At 27.5% G+C, this 23,243-nt stretch overlaps 2 protein-coding genes across 2 annotated transcripts; both read left to right on the top strand.

Moving 5' to 3' along the window:
• Positions 1–2,891: 2,891 nt before the first annotated feature.
• Positions 2,892–7,040, top strand: LOC113378423 (general odorant-binding protein 67-like). Its single transcript, XM_026618948.1, has 7 exons — positions 2,892–3,067; positions 4,524–4,574; positions 4,724–4,909; positions 5,940–6,096; positions 6,513–6,595; positions 6,666–6,693; positions 6,904–7,040. Exons 1-7 carry the CDS (start codon positions 3,029–3,031, stop codon positions 6,999–7,001), a joined length of 642 nt encoding a protein of 213 aa, XP_026474733.1. The 5' UTR covers positions 2,892–3,028; the 3' UTR covers positions 7,002–7,040.
• A 5,046-nt stretch (positions 7,041–12,086) lies between these two features.
• On the top strand, positions 12,087–15,006 carry LOC113375318. The gene is made up of 6 exons (XM_026615253.1): positions 12,087–12,101; positions 12,524–12,649; positions 12,714–12,870; positions 13,272–13,357; positions 14,792–14,819; positions 14,892–15,006. The coding sequence occupies exons 1-6, from the start codon at positions 12,087–12,089 to the stop codon at positions 14,960–14,962; spliced, it is 483 nt and encodes a 160-aa protein (XP_026471038.1). The 3' UTR covers positions 14,963–15,006.
• The last annotated feature ends 8,237 nt before the right edge of the window (positions 15,007–23,243 follow it).

Here is a 23,243-nt window from a genome sequence, read left to right as displayed (position 1 = left end):
AATCAAATACAATACAAAATGTTTATTTTAGATAATAACATTTATCTATGATAATATATGTACAATATCGATAATGTTATATATATTATTTGAATAAATTAATGAAGAATTTTATTTTGATAAATGGTCCGATATATATATATATATATATATATATACATATATATATATATATATATGTTTCTGTTCTGAATAGGTAACCCAAATTGAAACAAAATGTTTTTTGATTATAAGTATTTATTTTCGACATTTCAAAACAAGACATATTCCATCTTTAGGTTTCTTGTTGAAAATAAAATATTTTTGTAATATAATGAACAAAACAATAAGGAAATGAAATTACGAGAAAATTGAAAGATTGGATTGGTGCCGCTAACAACATGATATTAAATATTTTTTGTAATTATAAAATTGATAAACCTAACTTATTTACTTGCTAGTTTCATGAAAAAACATATATTATTGTTCATTAAAATATAACTTCAAACCACGAAAATAAAAGCTGTTTTCCACAAACATCTTATTTTAATTTGGATTTCCTTCTCGTAACACAAAGACAAAGTAATAAATCAGGACTTATTTCTCTTATATATATACACACACACATATATATATATATATATATATATATATAATTTATTGGTTATATTAATTTGTAATATAAATTACAATATTCTTTTATTACTTGTACTGAGGCACATTGCTGAATGTAATGTAATCATAAAAATGAAAGTAAACGACTTTATATAATAAAAGTAATTATTACTTATAGTTATGAAATCTTGTTAATATTTTAAAATTAATTCTGCTATATAAATATGATTAACAACATTGTTGTAATAAAATTGATTGGGATAATAAATATGCGGTTTGCATAATCTGTATATGGAAACTAGCATATTTATGACATCATTACAAATATAATACATTATTTTAATTTAAAAAATATAATTAATGTTTTATTTATTGTTTTCTCAATTTTATTAATTCAAACATTTTAAGAGGTTTTAAAACTTTACATTTAGATGTATGTTTGCATTCCAATTCTGGTTAAAAGGCTTTTTAATTATTTTTACTAATACATATTTTTAAATGGTGAAAGGTATTGTGGCGGGATTATATGTATGTATAGGTGGGTGGGATTAGGTGCAAGTTATTGTAGTTCTATCAATTGAAATGCAGTTAAACTGTATGGATGAAAAGACTATTTTAAAATAGTCTTTTCATCCATACAGTTTAACTGAAAATTAAAATTATACAAATTACAAATATATATATATATATATATATATATATATATATATGTATGTGTGTGTGTATTCTAGTGTATATACATTATATTACCACATATAAATTTATATGTGGTAATATAATGTATATACACTAGAATACACACACATATATATATATATATATATATATATATAATTTTAGCTAACCCAGAGAACCTAGCTATACAACTGATCAGATATCGAGCTTGATGAAAAATGAATAGACTACAAATATGATTATTATAAAATAGGGATTTGTGGTAGGAAGGTGAAAATTTAGATTCACATGTATTTTTCATTTTCGCATAATTATAAATTAAAATAAAATTTATTAATATACAATATAAAAAAGGCAACAAAGACAAAAAACAACCCAATAATGCTTTTTGAAGTAAAATTTGAGCTTTTCGAAAAGTTCAAGAAAATCTGAATTAAAATCCAATGAAAACATTCACTGTCTGATGTATATGTATGAAAGAGGGAGATTCAAATATGTGATTATTAAAATGACAATTATGAAAAAGTGGTGTAAGATAGGAAGATGAAAATTTAGGGTTTGAGTGTTTTTAAATTACATGTTATAAAAAATGTAAATAAAAAAATTGGACCCAACAAAGAAGTACAAGATAAAAAAATTCTTAATTAATAATGTTTTTTTAAGCTAAGTTTAAGCTTTTGTATAAGTTTCAGAAAATCTTAATCAAAATTCAATAAAAAACATTCATTGACTATAAACAAAATGAAAAATTATGCGATTACTAAAATCACTATTACGGTATAGGGATTTATGATGGAAGGGTACAGATATAGTGCTGTAAGTGTTAATACTGACTTATAAAAAAATATATGAATGTCAATTCTCAGTCATACTGAACGTGCTAATAAAATTTCATAAAAATCGGTCAAACCCTTTGAGAGGAGTATTGCGATGAACAACATGACACGATTTTTATTTATGTTTGGCCTAAGTTTGAATTAATTATATAAAATTGATTGATGCCTATCAGCAGCATGAGGCATGTATCTATAAACTTCCTGTAGGGTAATCGCGAAAAAATCGAATCGAATATTTTCAAAAATTTATAAAAAATCTATTTTTTTTTCAAAAATTCCAAAAAACTCAAACTTTTCAAATTTTTGAAAAAAAATCAAAGTTACCAAAAAATCAAATTTTCAAAAAAATGAACAAATTTTTTGTGAACATTTACACATAAGTTTTTGTCGAATACGTTTGTCGCCCAATTTAATAATCACTTATAAATTTTCAGTATTTATAATAAATAATCGATTTGAAAATATATAAAACAATTGTAATTAATTATTTATTGTAAAATTTTATTGATTATTGATTATTTTCATTCCTCGAATGTTCAATTACAGTACGGAAAAATTCAGCAATTTGCCTTAAAGCACGACGCCATGCACCACTAGTTTTGTTGTTTTCGTTCAAATATTTCTCGTAGTTTTGCAAAATCCGTGCAGCCTTCTATAATTGGGGAAATCCGCTTGTCATTTAAAAGCATTAGAGCGACGGAAGTGAACTTTTTATGTTTATCAACATTGATCCGTTTCAATTGAACATCACATAGTTGCTTGACGTCCTTTGTTCAAGTAAAAACAGCTCATCCAATAATATGTGACATATTGTCAACAAATATATAAAACGCACTACATCGCATTATCCGTAATCAGTTATGAAGTAACCGTGAACGTTCAATTTAGATCATAAATCGCAAATTTCAGTGAATACTACAAGCATGTGGAAGTATGCTGTCTTGATTTGTTTTCTTGCCATGGTATAAAATGTATATCTTCTTTAATATAAATATATATATATATATATATATATATATTTGTGTGTGTGTGTGTGTATTTATATATATTGTTTCTGTTCACACATTTAGTTTATAATTTTTTTTCAAATTGTAGATACACTGATGATGACACGGGTGAAAAAAAGATTAAACATAAAAAATAACTCTCCTAAATATATATAGTCAACTCGCATTCAACGCGGTGAATGTGTACCGTGTAGTATGTAAACCGTGCTATAAGAAACGGATTTAACGTACAAACCAGACTAATTCGTAGCGCGTTCTATGAATACCGGCTACCACGTTGTGTGAGAACCGCGCTGTAAGCTCAGAATTTGTACAACTCAATTGTAATATATTTTATTGAGTCAAAGAGTTAAAAAAATGAAACAAAGGCTAAACTAAAGTGTTCTCCATAAAAAAATGCTTAAGCAGATTTTTTTAGAATGACCAAAGTTATGTGAAAGAGCTCTGACACAACTGAAACCGATGTCGTACTTACACAGCTATGGTATAAATTGGAATGTTTATAAGAACATATTGTAAAAAATGGAATAGTCGATAATAAATCCTATATTGAAGATCTTTACAATATCTAGGTACTTGACTTTAGTCTAGTAGAGCCATTCATAGCTTGTACGGAAGGGACCATAGGCTATTGAATAAAAACCGCGCTGTAAGAGTATCGCGTTATAGGAGGGCTGTCGAAATTTTAACTCCACGTAGTAATAAAATAGCGTTGCCAGAGTATCGCGTTGTAGGAGTGTTGACTGTATATATAAAAAATGTTCAATGCATTCACATCAAATAAAGACCAAAAGATTTTGAAAATCTTTATTCGACACATAAATTTATGTCATTCTCAGTGTATACAATTTAATGTACAACAGACACTAGTTGGCATTGTCAGGTTTTTGTAACAAGTTGCATTGGATAATCTTTCAAATGCAAAATACTTAACAATATTTAGTTCATCATTTAGTAATTCTAGATGACATGTTTTGTACATTTTTTATTGTGCTATTATGTCCGTTACACATAATTGTGCTTATTAGTGCTGTGTGTTTTTTTTTCATATACAATTTTTAACACTAACGGTGGACGGTATATTATTATATGTTATATAATAGATTTTTACATCTCAATATCAAAATTGATACATAAAAACCTTTTTAAAATTTTCGAATATTTTTCCATGCTATTTCCATACGAAGCTTTGGTTGAATTGCGCACTATCTAAACGTTAACATTAAGAGCTAAAATTTTTAGAGATTTTAAAATTTCCATATTAAGGACCACCTTATATATATATATATATATATATATATATATATATATATATCAAACCAATTTATTCGGCATAATTTAGGAATATCATGTTATATTAATAAAATAAATATTAAAATGTTTTATTACTTACCATTAATCATTGTTTCAGGTGTGCTCTGGAGAAGATCTTCCGGAAATTTGCAAAACATTTCCCAGAGGAGTGAGTTATTATATCGATTTAGTACTACTTTATGTTATCTGTTGGTGGCCGTTATCAATATTTGATATTTATTATTCTGTTTATCAATTTGTTATATAGTTTAGTTTTATTCATGGTTGAAGTACAAAAATCTACATATCAATATATAGGCCTTCTATTCATGCTGCGAAATTCCTCGGCTAATAGCAGAAGTGGATTGGAAACGTTGCGTAGAAGCCAACAAGGAAAACTCCGATGAAACTACAACCGCCGCAGCAACCACAACTGATGCTGCGACGGAGTTAAAAACCCATAGTCGTGAAAGGATTAAGAAGTTTAGACATTTCATGGGCAAGGTACAATTTTTTGTTAAAATTACAATGTAATTTCTTTAATTTATAACACAAAAAATCTTAGGCGCTACACTAAAAATAATTTTCTTGGCATTATTTATGTAAGAAAAAAAGCAGTATGGAAAGTGTTTGGCTTTCTTAGTTTATAGGATCGATAATATAGATGGTCAGAAGTAATATCAATAGACTATTTTAGGTCCAAAAGTCCAATCTGACTTTGAGCAATTAAATTGTAAAAACCAAACCAATTATATCATAACATATAACACATATCAAATGAACAACTATATGACTATATTCTAACTAAAACTCTCAGCTAGTTCATCATTGACATGTGTTTTTCTGCTGTTTCCCAAAAAATTCTCACTTGATACTTTTTATCCCATAGGGGTGAAATGAAACATTATTCAACCCATTATTCATCCAATAACTCAACATTATTCAACTAATGCAAAATATAAATTCAATTGGTACATTTTTTACAGAAATAATACTGTATGTAACCTTGATCTGGTAATTGCCAGAAATATTTATCAGCAGAGTTAGAATAATTATTTATTTTATATATCTGTTTTAAAATTGTTTTTGTTAACTTGATTACTGTTTTATTGTTTACATCTTTGTCAGAGTAAAGGTTTAGATAGTCTTTTTTACCACAAATGTAACCTTTTATAGAGGCTATATAAAAAAACTGTTGTATCTAACTAAAAAATAGTAATACATATTATAAAACAATTACATAACATATACCCAAAAGTTATATTGAGGTCTTGTAAACTAAACAACAGTGCTCACAACCAAATAATTAACAGAAAGAAAATATTTTTGTTATGAATTTTTAAACATTGCCGTCTATCTCCAGATAGCGACGTCGTAAGAATCAAGGTGATGGCTGATTATACATCTTTTTCTCTCTACTTTCAAACATTGTTGTTAAAAAATTCCTACATTTTTATACCAGTAATGTACCTTTTTATCCACAATCTTCTAAGCCCCTTTCTACCCTATTAACATTTTGATGTATTCTTTTTAGTGTTATGGAGACTGTGTTTTTGAAGACGCCGGTCTGATTGTTGACGGAGAGCTGGATTTCGATGCCGTCAAAGAATTGGGTTTATCAAGGGTTGAAGGAAATGCCACGTGGATACCGGTTATGGAAGAATCGATTGCTAATTGTACTGATGCTATGGGTAAGTGATACTTAGATTTAACTTTTTATTTCTCTTTCATATTCTAACTGAGGATATACCTAGTAGACACGCCGCTGGGTATTGCTACTATCTTCTTGTTTATATTATATGATAATTATTGTTAGCAATCTCTGCTTAATGTTAATGAATATGTAAAACAGATTGCAGAATAAATTAAATAAAAAAATAAAAAAAAAATATTCTAACTGAGGAGTAATATTGATGGGGTCCAAGTTAGGGTATAGTTTATCTTGTGCAAAATGATTTTTTCATATAATAAAATTAATAGCATGAATATTCTGTATATTGCTCATAATATTTATTTATTGTATTGATCTACTTTAAATATTATCAGATATATATATATATATATATATATATATATATATATATATGTTTCATAATATTTTTTCAAGATTCTATTTCGGAAGAAAGAGCCAAAGTATGTAAGACAAAGGCTGATATTTTCATAATGTGCTTGCATGGATCACTTTTCAGGGTAAGTAAAATTGAAAATAATAAGTAGAATTATCTATAAATTTGATTAATATTTTATGTTTAATTTACAGAATTGCCCAATGGAATTTTGGAGAAATGGTAAGTTATTTCATATTATGTAATGCTGCTTCAACTTATTTCACTTATATAATTATTTTTTATTTTACTTCAATGGGTATTTAATATGCATATACATGTTCTATTATCATACTATAATTATTTTTAATGGTGAAGGGCAAATGTAAATTTTAAATAAAATAAAGTTACATTTTTCAATTTCTTATCTGATGTTTTTGCATCATTTTTTAGATGAAAAATGCGATTCTGCAAAAGAATTCTTTACGACTTGCCCAGAAATTTTGAGACACAGAAAGGAACAACCAGCTGATGCAAATGAAAACAACTAACAAAAATGCATATTATAGTGTTGACTATATCTGTAACTGAAAACTATATAAGATTACCATAATAATTTCAAATGCTATACAACTAATAAGTTATTTTGTGTGTACAATATGAAAGCATAATTAAATTTTTAGAATTTATAGCGAATTTTACCTTTGTGTTATTATATTTGTATATAATATTACATTATTCTCAATATATACAATACAATATTGTTAAGTAATAAACCTTATGTTATAAATAATAATAGTGGTTGCACACCCCTGGCATTGCTGCAGGTTGTGCATCCCTGCGATGCACCGTTGCCTGAAGAGTATAAAATTTCTGCAATGCCATCACTCGGTTCCCTACTCGGTTCTTTCAATTAAGTAGTTGATTCACGGAGATCATGGAGGTAACATATTTAAGGCCAGTTCAGTGGGTAACCGTTAGTATAAATTGTATTCGATAAATATTTTTTTTACAATAATTCAATTTTTTTATTATGCATAAAAATTTACTACTGCCCGTATGGACATTCAGTAAATAAAATAGCTTGTGCTAATTGATATAATGGCTATGATTAACTGTGGTTGATTGTAGAAGTAGCCTGTGTTACTTCCACATTACTATAGGAACTAGATTGTGTTAGGTGCAACAATAATTGAATAGCAATCATAAAATAATAAAATTCTATAAGCTATTGTGCTTGAACTTCAGCAATAGTACTGGAATTCTACATATATCGCGTGATAGACATCACACCAGTGGGCTACTTCATTTTAATGCATTAGATCGAAGAGATGCTTCTTCTTTAATCTTCTAATATCTGATGGTTCTAATATGTGAATAAATGTGGGGTTATTGTGGTTGATGATCTTGTTGTGATGAATTCCGCTTTTGTTTTTCACTACCTCCTGGACAGTAACGATTTTCAGATCGTTATGTAGTATTTAGTTACTGACATACCAAGGTGCATTTGCAATAGACCTTAAAATTTTTGATTGTCTATTTGGATAGATAAAATTCTTAATTTACTGGCGCAGCCCCACAACTCTAAGCCATAAGTCCAAATCGGTTTTATTGTCGCTTTATAAAGTAGAATTTTGTTTTATAATGATAATTTAGATTTACCATTAATAAGCCAGAACAGGGTGAGATTTGTCTTCATTAATTTTTGTGCGCCAATAGTTAGACCAGTTTTCAATTTTATTTAAATGATATTGCAGTTTGATGCTTGCTAGTAATGGATTTTTGTTAGTAGAAATACCATAATTACTATATCATCTGCAAAGGTTCCAATGGTTGTATCCAGTGGTGTTGTGCTAATATTTTTTTTGCCGGAACGCTAAAATTTAAAATCCGGTTCAAAAAATTTGATATATTTCGATAAGAACTCACAAATCTAATATATTGACTTTTTATATAATTAACTCTATTATACACAGCTAGTCTATACATTAAATTTTACAAGTATGAGGGAATCATTGAGTACATAATTTATATTCTTCAATGACATTAATCATATTTATTCTGGTATTATTTGTATTCATTAATACCTACAGGTATTTATTATGGTATAAAAGTACTCAAGATTTATTACAATACTTTATAAGACTTAACCTAATAATATGATAGATAACCTATTACCTATCATACTATATTATATTATTGTATATCATCGATAAATATTATCGATCGACCTATTATCTATCATACCGTGAGATATCTATACAGTCATTAACTTATTATATACCCTACATACCTTTTACTTCTTATAAATACTACTGTCTAATTTATATATTCTATTAATAATATGATAGATAACCTATTACCTATCATACTATACTATATTATTGTATATCATATAGAGATATCTATTATCTATCATACCGTGAGATATCTATACCGTCATTAACTTATTATATACCTACAGACCTTTTACTTCTTATAAATACTACTGTCTAATTTATATATTCACCTATATTATATAGGTTTACCTTACGCTCTATGTATTATCTCTACCTACCTATTGTCTATACCGGGAATTGAACCCGGGACCTCCGCGTGGAAGTCGCGCACCTTAACCACTACCCTATCGGATACCCCCACTAATAATATAATATGGGACGCACTGTTGTTTCCGCGGGTCATTTTCTAATTAATTAGGTAATTAATACTAAGGTGGCGCGACGACACGCGAAAAAAGACGGTTGATTGTAGCGTTACGGTGGTGTAGTGGATAAGGTCGTCGCGTGCCACGCGGCGGACCCGGGTTCGAATCTCGGTAGGGTTAATGTAGCGTGTAAGGGAAATTATAGGTAATAGGATATATAGTAGATATAGGTTAGGTGTATTCGGTATACAATGTAGGGATTTGAGAGTATATAATGAAATATAGCGTATGGTACAGATGTAAGGCGTGTAGTATAGAATGCAACGTATAGGCACACGTAAGGCTATAAAAATACATGAATAGGAACCTATGATGTAGATGTTAGCGTATAAGAAATGCGAATGAATGAAGAATGAAGATTTAATTTATAAATATTATTTTTCTATAAGAAGTTCATACACCTCAATTTGTTACTAAATTAAAAACGACTTTGATAAAACCAGTGGTTTTGTGCTAATATTTTTTTGCCGGAACGCTAAAATTTAAAAACCGGTTCTAAAACCGGTTTTCATGTTTTTCCAGTTCCGTTCAAAAAGGAAAGAAACAAAAATTATTACAAAACTCATTTTGTGCACATATATGTATGTTTATTACAATAATAACATTTAATAAAAATTAGTTGAATAATAACTTATAAAATTTACTTACTAAATCATTTTATGTATGTAGCGATGTTTTTATATTTTTTCTTGCCGGAACGCGTTCCGGCTCAAAAATGATTTGCCGGAACGACGTTCCGGCGCGTTCCGGCTCGACAACACCACTGGTTGTATCTTCCAAAACCAGAATGTCAGAAAAATCAGTACCAATTTTTGTGCGAAATGGTCTGTTCTGTAGATACGACTGGGAAAAATGATGGTATTTCAATAATATTTGAAATACAATAAATACTAGTTGAAAGTGTTGTTATCAATACCTATTAATACGTGACTCACGGCACCGAAGGGGGATCATCAAGACACTGTTGACTGCGCTAACCAATTACATTTCAATTTACATAAATAATTATATATTGTTATTCTCCATTTTATATTACATAACATATTCAACATAAAAAATAAACAAAAAAAGACAAGTAAATAAGGCAAAATTTTGACCAATACCTTTGACAATTATATTTTGCATGATATTGATTGACAATTAATAAAAATTGTTTTGTAGTTTAGATTTAAATTTTATCCATTTTCAATTTTTGCCGACAACTAAACGTAAGTTTTTTGATTAGAAATTATTTCTATATTATTCGTAGTTTCTATAAATCTTTGAAGTAATTAAAATGGAAAATATTTTTTAGGCAAGACAGATATTACAGCTGTTCATGGCATGAGATTATATCGCCAGCGAAAAAGTAAAAAAATACAAGCAGTCAATGAATGTATGTTCATTTTAATTACATGAAGTTCTTCAAACACAATTACATGATGAGTGAAGTTGCGACAACAATATTTGTTAAGGCGTTGTTTAACATAATCCACTGTGTGAACGAATATTATAGAATTTATTAATTAGCAATTACTTCATTTCTCTAACCGATCATGTCATATTTGAAGTATGACCTTAATTACATTATTGTTTTTAAATATTATACATATTTTTTAATGCTATTATAAATATATAATTTATAATTTATTTTTATATAAATGTGTATAATGACTGACACTAATAAATGTGTGCATCACGAGTGTTACCATATTACTAATAAACATTATTTAAAATTGTTATATGATGTATTTATTTGTACTTAACTTAAATTTGCTACTTTGTACAGTAGCAAATGAGTTTCACTTCAATCGCGTGTAAACCTTACGCGCATTCTTTTTTTTCGATTTTGATAACACTTTGTACGGGATAGAGTTTGTGTTCTTAATGAACATACTACAATATTAGAGGCATACGACAAGTGGTTTAATTATAAAAATTATTTAAGTTTGAATTAATCGGCCATAAGATATATTAATTTAGAAAATACTTTTTGTAGATATGAGACACGTGTTTGTTTTTTGTTCAATAATGTGTATTTTTTGGGTCATTTGAGAAAAAAAAACTATTAATACGATTAATCTGCAATAGTTTTTCACATTGCAAAATACTCATAAATTAATATATCTCGTATAGTTTAGTCCATTGTACATACACATTGGAAGCTCATGCAACTTGTCAAAACTTAAGCCAAAATATACTATTTTGTTACTTATAAATTATTGGAAACATGGCCTTCAATAGACGGCTTTTATTTAGATTTTGCCTTTACTACGGTCGCTTTTTAATTCAGAGGACTTTCAATACGGCCGCATATAAATTCATCAAATTTTTAATTTGGCCGCGTGTCATACAATTTGTTCTAAGACAAAATGCAAATTATATCTAATTGAAATTACCACACACAATATATTACTTGTTACATTTAAACATTATTTTAAAATAATATTCTATCTAATAAATCTCATATTATATTATATAGTTAATAAGCAATACCTGTTCTAAAATAATTTTGTACACGAATAGTACACAATAGTTTTTAAATTAACATAACATTTTTTGAAAACAGGTTATTAATCATCTGCTTTGACACTGTTGTGTCATAGAGTATGAATTTCATAATTCATAGGAAAATAACTTGGTCAAAAAAAGCAATTACTAAATATAATAATATAAAAGCAATTTTGGTATAAAACGAATCATCACAAATAATATTATTTCATTTTAAATATAGCAGGAACACTTATATAATAATATATTATGGACAGTGAAATTAGTTACTATTTTTGGAAATGCTCATTAATTTTTTTAACATTTGCTGTAAGTAATTTTTATTAATTCATATAATTATATATTTAATTAACAAAATCATTTTTGATAATATACTAATTAAAGTGGTTTGTTTAAATTTCAGTTTGAAATATCCGCTTCTGATGAAGATTTTTGCAGAAATATGCCTATGAGCACGGTAACTATTCAAAATTACTTCAATATGAGTTATTTTATATAAAAATATATAGAATTACAGACACGATTTTAAAAGAAATATATTTTAATTCTATAAATGAAATAATGAATATATTTAGAAACACTACAACTATTGTTTAGAATATAAACTGGTCTTAAAGGCTATAATTATTTCTATATGTACTTTCGAATAACAATTTATCCGGATATATATAAATTATATATATATATATATATATATATATATATATATATATATTATCTCCTATAAAGATTAGAAGATAGCTTATTGATGAAATACCAATGCATTTGATTGAACTTTTATACATGTATTCAAAAAACACATTTAATTGGTTTTAAATTTATTGTATTTAGTGAAACTTTAGTATTTTATTTTTGATTTTGATTTTTCATATTTTCTAGAACACATCTGCATGCTGCTCGATCCCGCAACTTTTTGACGAGAGCTTGTGGAGGTCCTGTGGAATTGAGATCGATTATAATACATCGTCTGAAGCAGAAGCCATATTTACGTCTATGCTAGGCAAAGTATAAAAATTATTACGTTTTATATTAATTTTATTTGTTAACTTCTAATAATCATCTATTTTAGTGCATCGGAGATTGTACATTTGCCACAGCTGGGTTTTTAAATGATAAAGATATTGACTTTGATGAGCTTCATAGTTCTATCATCAACAAAACTGAAACAAATTCCGCTTGGTCTGAGAATATGCCATTTTTGGTAATAAATGCTACACTAATGGTCGGTAAGTTACATTTGTCTCTAATATTAAAAGATTTGGCTTTTTTTAAATATAATAATGTAATGTAAATACCAACAAGATATTTCATTTCAAAATTTACTAGGGTTTTTGTGACGTTATTTATTATTTTGTAATTTTATCGACATTTTTTATTCAATTTTAAAGGATCTAATATATTTTAGACTACTGAAAAAATAAGAATATTTTTTGCTATGTTACTCTTCAAAACTCGAATTACAGTATATTACCTATAATAATTGCCGAATAATGCTAAAATATGTAAAATTATCCTTTATCATATGAGCAAAGTTAATGAATAATCAAGTTCATAAGCAATATTTTATTTTTGTGAATAGTTATCTATACAAAATTATTATTATACTATAAATGTTTTAATATTTCAGATAAAATGCACCAAGCTGATGATCATTGGCAATGTGAAACAAAGGCAGATATGTTTTTAGAGTATTTCTACGCGTTGTTAATGATAGTAAGATTTTAGTGCTAAATTTTCTTTGTTATTAACTTCCCGTAGAGTAATTTATAGTAATCGCAAAAAAAATCGAAAATGAAAATTTTTATATATCTTTACCTTTCAGAGGTTTCTGAACATTTTGACATATCTTATTGTTAGAAAAAATGGATGTATGTGTGTGTGTACGGATATGAATTTTCGTCGACGATTTCGAGAAACCGATTTGTATAATTCAAAAAACATTAGATTTCTACTAATAAAAAGACATGCTGATTAGTTTTTGGCAAAAGCAGGTCTAGCCGTTTTGGAGATACGGGGCAAAAAGTGCTAAAAATGGTAATTTACTTTTTGAGATAACTGAGCGTCCGATTTGACTAATTCAAAACACATTCTACTTGTATTGACGAAATGAACAACTGTTAAAAATTTTTTAAAGGCAGGTCTAGCGTCACTGGAGATTCAATAAAAAAGTAAAAAATAATGCCATTTGACGGTCAAAAATGAACATTATACATATGTACATCGTATTATCAGTTATTTTATAAAGATTATGATAATAAGTAGAAATTTTGTGTACATTTATATGGGTTCCGTACCAATGTTTACAAGTTAGACGACTACGCGACGCTTACGCGCTCTGATATTTCGACTTCAAATTAGCTATACAGCGCCATTGCTTAAAAAAATGTTCAAAATTCTCAAAAAAAAAATCACGATACAGTAAAAATCAAAGTATAAAAATAATTAAATTTTTCAAAAAAGCCAATTTTTTTCAAAAATATTTAAATTTTTCAATTTTTTTTTAATAATTTAGTTTTTGGTACGGGAAGTTTCAGCAATTTGCCTTAAGGCACGATGCCATGCACCACTAGTTTAGATTTTTATTATGTCGTAGTGTATTTAACCTTTTTGATACCAGAGCGACACTGCTGTACTATTGAGTAAGCAGCCTAAGTATTTGCAATATAACATATTATGATTTTCCAACAATTATCAATAAAAATGTATTTAAAAATTACACTTTTGAAACACTAAATACCTTAATAACAAATTAGAATTTTCAATAATTTAACTCAGAGTGATAAATAGTGAAGCAAATTTCTCGAGGTGTACGAAGAACACTCGTACACACAGGTCGTCAAGTGACGTTCGTAGCGAAATGGTTAATATAAGGAAAATATAATATCGAATACATTATGATTAAGTACTAGGATGTAAAAGGCAATTCCCAATGTGTAGCACCAATATTTTTAAATGTGTTGGCAAATATGAAAATTTTTTTATAATGGAATTTTCTGATAAATATTTATAACTAATATTATTTATATAATTTTTACTTAATTTACTTATTTATATAATCAAACTTAAAACTTTATTGTTTGCTTTTCAGTTTTTTTTAAATAGTTAAATTAAATATCAAATTAAACCTATTTTTATTACTCTTTTCAGAACTGTCCACGGCGTTTTTGGAATGATAGTAAGTTTTATAGTAAAAATTTATAAATATTGATACTATATATTCTAATAAATTTCAAATATTTGTTTCCAGCTGCTACATGTTCTGAAATGAAAAAGCGATTTGAAATATGCCCGCAGAAACTTCAGCCTTCTGTACACTAATAGTTAATATCACTAATTGGAAGAAAAATTCTTGAAAAATGGCCTAATATGAACTGATATATGAAATAAAGTAATTTATATTTATCTTTATGCTTATATTTTTATGTTTTATTATAATTCTTCAATATAATTAAAAGTTTTCAATTTAATCATGAAAATGCAGCAAAAAACATTAATTCCGAAAATGATAAATACATAAAACGTTAACTTTATTTATGACAAAATGTTTTGATTAATTATATTAATTATTTTAATAAACCAAACTTTATTTAAATTATGACCACGCCAAAAAATCATTCCTTGCATGTGAGCATCATGTGTGCCAGAAAATCTGATTTGCTAATTTTGTTTTCTCGACGTTTTGACTCTGGGTCAAATTGCAGGAACTTCTCGTACCGTAACAAAATGTTCGAGAAATATTAACCCTCCGTCGGTCGGCGTGGTCTGGCCAGACTTTTTTCGACCTCAATTTAAAAAAAAATACTTCTAGTAATCCTATCGACTTGAAATTTCTTGACTTTTCCTAAAATTTCATTAGCTGTCGATCAATGAAAAAATCAGGACAAAAAAAATGTATTGAAGGATAATTATAAGGATATTAACTTTTTTATACTTCGAACGGTCGGAAAGGTCTGTCTAGACCACCCATACATTTTGTATGAAATATACGCTTTTTGATATATGTAAACCAATATTTTGTCTTTTTTCATGGTATTTTCTATTCAAACTGCGTTGTATAAATTCTTTGCTATGTGTTGTACTTGTAACATGAACGTTAGTATTTTCATGACGAGAGTTCCTTGAAAACCTACCAAACTTATTGGTAATCGCAAACACTGAAAATCGGATGAGTAATGCACACATTATCAACAATTTTTCTACCCGTACTGCGTTCGAATTTTTTTTTTGGCAAACCTCTAGTGAAATCATATTTTCACCTTGAGTTTTACAGCTCATTTCAAAGGCGACGCACTTCATTTCATTTTCATTTAAATTTCACATTCATTTCAAAGGCGCCGAAAAAGAATATATATTGTTTTTCATTGATATAAAACAGAAAAATTAACAAAAAAAGCAACGATTTTTTTATATTTCTTGATTTTTTTATATAATCGTTAATATATAAGACACCAAAATCTCATTTATCTCATATAAATGCATGTAAAATGAATGGTGGTCCAGCCAGACCTTTCCGACCGTTCGAAGGTGAAAAAATATCCGACCGACGGAGGGTTAAATGTATTCAAATAGATAATTATAAATAAATGCTGTAACATTGTCTAATATTTATAAGAATTATATAAACTGAATTGCAAAGTTGAAAATATTTGTTTCAAGTATATTAGAACTTGAGTCAGATTTACATTTAAAATCTGAATTATTTTCGATATACAAAAAATTTTTTTTAAAAAAAAAAATTGAAACGATTTTTTTCCCCAAAAACAATTATTTTGTTAAAACAAGCAGAAAGTTCTTTGAATCATTCAAATCGGACGCTTAGTTCGCTCAAAAACTGTCACATTTAGCACTGTATCTCCGAAACCGCAGGACCTGCTTTTTAACTAATGACCACTTCTCCCCATCATTACAAATTGAATATTTTTCGGATCATTCAAATCCGATACTCCGATCTCTCTCCAAAAATTTGATCAATTCTTCATCTTGTCAATACAAGTGAAATGTTTTTTGAACTATTCAAATCGGACGCTCCGTTCTCATAAAAACTGAGTTACCGTTTTCGGCACTTTTTGCCCCGTATCTTCGGAACGGCTAGACCCGCCTTTGCCAAAAACTAATCAGCACGTCTTCTTATCAATATGAATTGAATGTTTTTTGAATTATTCAAATTGCTTGATCCGTGTTCCCGAAATCGTCGACGAAAATTTGTATTCGCACACACATACATACACGCGCGCACACACACACACATACATCAATTTTTTCTAAGGTATGCCAAAATATTCAGAAACCTCTGAAACGTAAAGATATATAAAAATTTTCATTTTCGATTTTTTTGCGATTACTATAACTAGCCCTACGGGAAGTTAAAAAGTTCAGAATTTCCAAAATATGTCAAAATGAAGAAAACATTTTTCTTTTCAAAAAAATTTTGTTTCCAAAAAAAAATTTTATTTTTTAAAAAAAAGTAATTTTTTGTCGAATTTATAGTTTCTCAAAAATCTAATTTTTTCGAAGTGAAATTTTTTCAAAAATGTTATACGCTTTTAAAAAAATAATAATTTTTAGTATGGGAAGTTCCAGCAATTTGCCTCAAGGCACGATGCCTTAATTGCCTTAAGACAGAATTCCACTTAAAGCTAGTTTCAAATTAATTCACAATAAAAGATAGTCAAACATTTCAGCATCACTAAAGCATATAAAACAATAACCCAGAATTGGGTTGTGTGATAGCGTATTTATTTTTTCATTATATTAGTTTGTCGGCCATCCAAATGAACTTGCGAAAAACCTACTCTGTACAATCACTATCAGGAGATTAAGAAGAATAAATCCATTAGATTTAGTATATTTAGTAATTTACAATTTAGATTTCTAATTATTTTCTATATATATTATACAAACTTAAAATACTACCAATGGGTAGTATTTTAAATTATTATTAACTTCCCGTAAGGTAAGTTATAGTAATGGGCCGAAAATCGAAAATGATAATTTTTGCATATCTTCACGTTTCAGAGGTTTCTGAATATTTTGGCATACCTCAGAAAAAATAGATGTGTGTGTATGTGTGGAGTTATTTTTTTGTCGACGATTTTGGGCGTACGGATGAACCGATTTGATAAATGCAAAAAGCAATCAAAACTATTGTTAGGAAGATGTGCTGATTAGTTTTTGAAGAAGACAGGTCCAGCGGCGTTGGAGATATGGAACAAAAAGTGATAAAAATGACAGTTTTTAAGAGAACGGATTAACCGATTTGAATGTCCGAAATCTAAAAAACGTTCTATTTGCAATGATGGGAAAATGTGGTGATAATTTTTTGGCAAAAGCAGGTCCAGCAATTTCGAAGATACCAAGCTAAATTAGCCAAAAAGGCAGTTTTTGAGAGAACTAAGCATCCGATCTGAATGATATGAAAGCCTTTCTGCTTGTGTTGACAAAACGATTGCTTTTGGGAAAAGAAAATTTTATTTATCATTTTTTTTTAAATTTCAATTTTTTTTTTATTATCGAAAAATAATTCGGATTTCAATTCGAAATCTAGCTAAAGTTCTAAACATCACTTATTTACTTCAAATAAATGAATTTAACATAGCAATTCAGTTTATATAATACTTAGAAATATTAGACAATGTCCTTCATTTTAAATCCGAAGTTCTGTTCATTTACTTTTTATAAAATAAGAATAATGAAAGTTACAATGTTTATAATAATCTATTTGATTTGACGTTTAATATTCCTCGAATATTTTATTAAGTACGGAAGTTCCAGCAATTTGCGTTAAGGCGCGTTGCCGTATACCACTAGTTATTATATTGCATAAGAATAATGACTATACGAATAATGCAAAAATATAGTGTCAAAAATATGGTGGTTGAAAAAAACAAAACTTGATATTTCAATAAATTTTTGTTGTATTGGAGTTGCATTAAAGATAATTCAGCACTTGATGATAGTGTAGATTGTTATTTTTTGATTTATGTCAATATATACAAATGTATACATATGTATATATATATATATATATATATATATATATATATGTATATATAAAATAAACCAATAAATTATAACAAATAAAATGAAATTACAGGAACCTGAATGATATTATTTGCAATGCCAAACTTTTTATCAAAGCGCAAAATCATATTAATGCAGACAATCAATTGTTCATAATCAACATAGATTTGAATAGAAAATACGACCGGAACGGCTTTATACTACTTAAACACTAAATGTATAATTTTCAGTAGCAAAAAATAACAAAATGTCCAAAGGTTTTTATTGGAATTGCAAAATTCGTTAATAATGTTGATGTTCGTACTATTCCATTACCTGCTCGCTAATGTCAATTTGATTAATTGATTTCGACAATAATAAAAGGAAGAATACAGAAATATATAACAAATTAATTTGTTGTAAAGTTGATCATTCTGTGCTGTGAGTGAGTAGATTAACAATCAGCAAAATGACTGTTCGTGCTGTTATATATTTTTTGGTTTTGAAGGTACGTTATTTACCATACGTTATAATAAGATTCGAGTGAAATACAAGAGTGAAATTATTTATTTTTTTAATATAATGTTAATCTGGAATAAATTAACAACGGATATTTTGATAAAATTGAAAAATGTTTATATAAATATAATTATAATTAGTTAATTTTACTAACATAGTTTAATAATGATTAGTATTATAATTCTACTAATATAACAAAAACAATTATGTAAAATTGACTTTATTTCTATTTTATTTCTACTACTAATTGCAAAGTAAAAACTTTCAAATTACACTTTTTATAGTTTTTATTTTTACCATTCAAAATTTATAGCTTTACAAAATTAAACAGCCCTTAGTTCTTCTAATTTTTGACAGTTTTTTCGTTATATAGCATATATTTTAATATTCTTTATATTGCCGGTACTAGTTGGTGATGAGTGAGAACATGGAAGAATATTGCAGAACTGCACCAAAAGCTACGGTAAATATTGCTTTTATTTATTATATTATAGAATGTAATATGAATATTGCAGACTTTATTTTATTAATATTTAATTTTTATTTATATACAGAATGCGCTTCTTTGCTGTCCAATACCTAAGATTGTATTTGAAGATGATATTTGGAATCGTTGTTTAAAAGACGCAGAAATCGAGATTCCAGCTTCAGGCAACTACATAGAAATCAATCCTGCATTGCTGCTAGGAAAGGTCTGAATTCCTACATTTAGACGAAATAATTCAGAAATTCACCTATATATATATATATATATATATATATATATATATATATGCTGGGACTGGACACAAAGGTCAAATTTGACTTTGAGCAATTATATTGTGAAAATCAAGACAATTAAGTATATCATATTTGACTGTTCAGTATAAATCCCAGCTAATTCATCATTCTAGTAATTTATCTCTTGTGAAATAGCTTTTTTTTAACTTAATTTTGTTTTTTATTTGCTATTTGTCTATTTGTCTTGCTATTCGGTCCTTTTTACCGACATTAATGATTAACAATACATCTTATGAAACAATTAAATAACGTTTACCTAAAAATTATATTAAGGTTTCGTAAACAAAGCAACAGTGCTTAAACAAAAAAAAAACTAACGACGCAAGAAAATACTATTGTTTTCAGACTATTTTCAAACATTGCGGTTTTTCTCTTGACACCAACGTCGTAAGAATCAAGGTGATGGCTGGTTATACATCTTTTTCCCCTTGCTTTCAAATATTGTGGTTAAAAAATTCTTCACTTTACTGGTTTTGAGATATAGGTGATGGACCTTTTTACCCGCAAACCTTTAAGCCCCGTCCTACCCTATATATAAGTATATATATATATATATATATATATATATATATGTGTGTATTTAGTTAAAAATGTTCTTTATTAATTCATTTATCATTTATGGTTTTCTTTTTTTAAACTGAAAGTCTTAGTTTCTTAGAAATGTTTATTAACTTCCCGCAGAAGTTTCTTCTCGCAAAAAAATCCAACTTGCAAATTTTATATTTTTTCGACGTTTGAAGTCATTCTAAATTGCTTGAGATCAAGTTTGAATGAAGTATGTGTGTCTATGTAAGTATTGTTTAACCGGAATCGATATTAAGAATTCAGTAACCGTTATAAAAATATTAGTTTGGCACTGTGCCGGTTAGTTTTTAGTAAAAATCAGCCGGCCCGTTTATTTGTATGCTCCATCTGGTTAATATTTTTTTCGACTATTTTTATGAAACATTTTAGTGAAAGGGAAAACTTTTTTTGGAAAATGAATAGTTTAATTTTTTATCTAAATAGCTAAATTTCAATAAATAAATCTAATATAAAAACTATATCTAGTTATGCTTTTTCTTGTATTGATAGTACAAAATAGAAAAAACTTCGATTTGTTTACTTAATATAAGATCTAAAGTAAGTCTTAGAATTTTTTTTAGTCGGCCTGTTTCAATTCTTTTGCTACGAGTGTCGCCTATAGACAACATTTAGTGTCGATTTTGCGAGAAATTATATACTATTTATATTTGTTAGTATAATATATACTTGAGCGACTTGCTGGCCCTTATTAACTTCCCGTAGGGTAAGTGATAGTAATGGGCCGAAAATGAAAATTTGTGCATATCTTCACGTTTTAGAGTTTCTGAACATTTTGGCATACCTCAGAAAAAATAATTGTGTGTGTGTGAGTGTTTTGTACGTCCGCATTTTTTCGTCCACGTTTTCGGATGCACGGATCAGCCGATTTGAATCGTTAATAAAACATTCGATTCCTATTGATTGAGAGATGTGCTGATTAGTTTTTGGCAAAGGCATATCCATCCGTTACGGAGATACGGACCAAAGAGTACAGAAAATAGAAATCGAGTTTTTGAGAGAACAGAGCGTCCGATTTGAATGATCCAAAAAACATTAAATTTATAATGAGAAAGGTGATTAATTTTTCGCAAAGACAGGTCCGGCTATTTCAAAGATACAGAGCTAAATGTACAAAAAATAGCAGTTTTTGAGAAAACTAAGCATTCGATTTGGATGATTCAAATAACTTTCTGCATGTTATGAAAAAATAATTTTTAATATAGAAAAAACTTTTTGTTCCAACATTTTTTTTGAAAAAAAAAATTGTTTTGTATATCAAAAATAATTCAGATTTTAATTTGAATTCTGGATAAAGTTGTAAAGCTTACTGATATACTTTATATGAACAATATTAACTATGTAATTTAGTTTATATAATTCTTATAAATATTAAATAATGTTACAGAATTTATATTAATCTAATCTATTTGGAAACATTTAATATTTTTCGAAAATTTTGTTACGTTGCGGGGAGTTCCAGCAATTTAACTTAGGGCACGATGCCATACACCACTAGCCTGAGTGCCTAATTTCTGATGAAGCTTTAAAAAGCATTCGATTTATATTTTTAATATTCAAAACCCATTGATTTTTTTGTGAATTCTGTCAAAAAACTTCAACCTGATATTAGATTATCTACTATTTGAATAGCTTCACTATATCTACTATCCTATCAAGTATTAATTACTTGCTAGATATATATGGTATATATATATATATATATATATATATATATATATATCTAGCATTGGTGTAAATATGTAAATGTAATATTTCGTCAATGTAGTGCATAGGTGATTGTCTAGTGGAAGCTGGAGGATTTCTTGAAGATCAAGACATTAATCTAGAATTGGTGAAAACTCAAGTGATAGAAAAAACGGCAAGTGATGAAGTATGGGGCGAAATCATGAAAACTGTAATAGATAATACTACCGCTACTGTTGGTAAATAAATGTATTAGTAACATGTATCAATATAAAATTTAAAGTTGTAAAGCAGGCAATTTTGAAATTTAAGCTAAAATTGTAGATAACATTCCCAAAGAAGAAGATCCATTTAAATGTGAGACAAGAGGTGACCTACTTATTCATATGTTCACATCCCTTCTTATTTACGTAAGTATTATATTTAAAGTTAAAGTTGAACCATATAATATAGTTATACTTGCAATTTATATAATTAATATTACTATATAATTTTTTAAAATATTTTTTTATGAAAATCAACCTGATATTGATTTTTAACCTTCGATAAAGGCGCAATTAAATTTTATGGTTTGTTTTCAGAATTGCCCGGATTCTGCTTGGGTTCCTGGTAAGTAATTTTTTTATTTTATTAATAATTATAGTTTTTTGTATATGATTTCAAATCAAGTTTAATCCATTGCGATTAATACTAATGTTTTTATGATTCAATTAATAATTTATTTATAAAATTAATGAAGTAACTGAAAACCTGAAATATATTAGAAAACTTCATATCCTTTTATATATATCTATATATATATATATATATATATATATATATATATATATATATATATATATATATATATATATATATATGAGTAAGTTCTTCAAGGGCAATACATCAAATAAAAGGCAAAGATTTAGAAGTTAATCTTTAATTTTTCCCAAACGTTTCGACATAGGATTTTATGTCATCATCAGTGGATCTACAGAATGAACATTGATAAATTAATATAAACTAGGAAAAAATGACAGAAATTGGAAACTAT

Source organism: Ctenocephalides felis, unplaced genomic scaffold (assembly GCF_003426905.1).
Source record: "Ctenocephalides felis isolate EL2017-DRISC unplaced genomic scaffold, ASM342690v1 CF-g0.4_SCAFFOLD_01886, whole genome shotgun sequence".
Classification (NCBI taxonomy): Eukaryota; Metazoa; Arthropoda; class Insecta; order Siphonaptera; family Pulicidae; genus Ctenocephalides; species Ctenocephalides felis.
Note: the sequence above shows the minus strand (reverse complement) of the source record. Positions and strands in the feature narration are given on the sequence as shown.

Bases quoted from the DNA above. Each gene is read 5' to 3' on its own strand.
- LOC113375318 (XM_026615253.1), top strand. The intron at 12,871-13,271 runs GTAAGTTACATT...TTAATATTTCAG, and splicing joins AAATGCTACACTAATGGTCG to ATAAAATGCACCAAGCTGAT. The intron at 14,820-14,891 runs GTAAGTTTTATA...ATTTGTTTCCAG, and splicing joins ACGGCGTTTTTGGAATGATA to CTGCTACATGTTCTGAAATG.
- LOC113378423 (XM_026618948.1), top strand. From the start codon at position 3,029: ATGTGGAAGTATGCTGTCTTGATTTGTTTTCTTGCCATG. The intron at 4,575-4,723 runs GTGAGTTATTAT...ATCAATATATAG, and splicing joins GCAAAACATTTCCCAGAGGA to GCCTTCTATTCATGCTGCGA. The intron at 6,694-6,903 runs GTAAGTTATTTC...ATCATTTTTTAG, and splicing joins AATGGAATTTTGGAGAAATG to ATGAAAAATGCGATTCTGCA.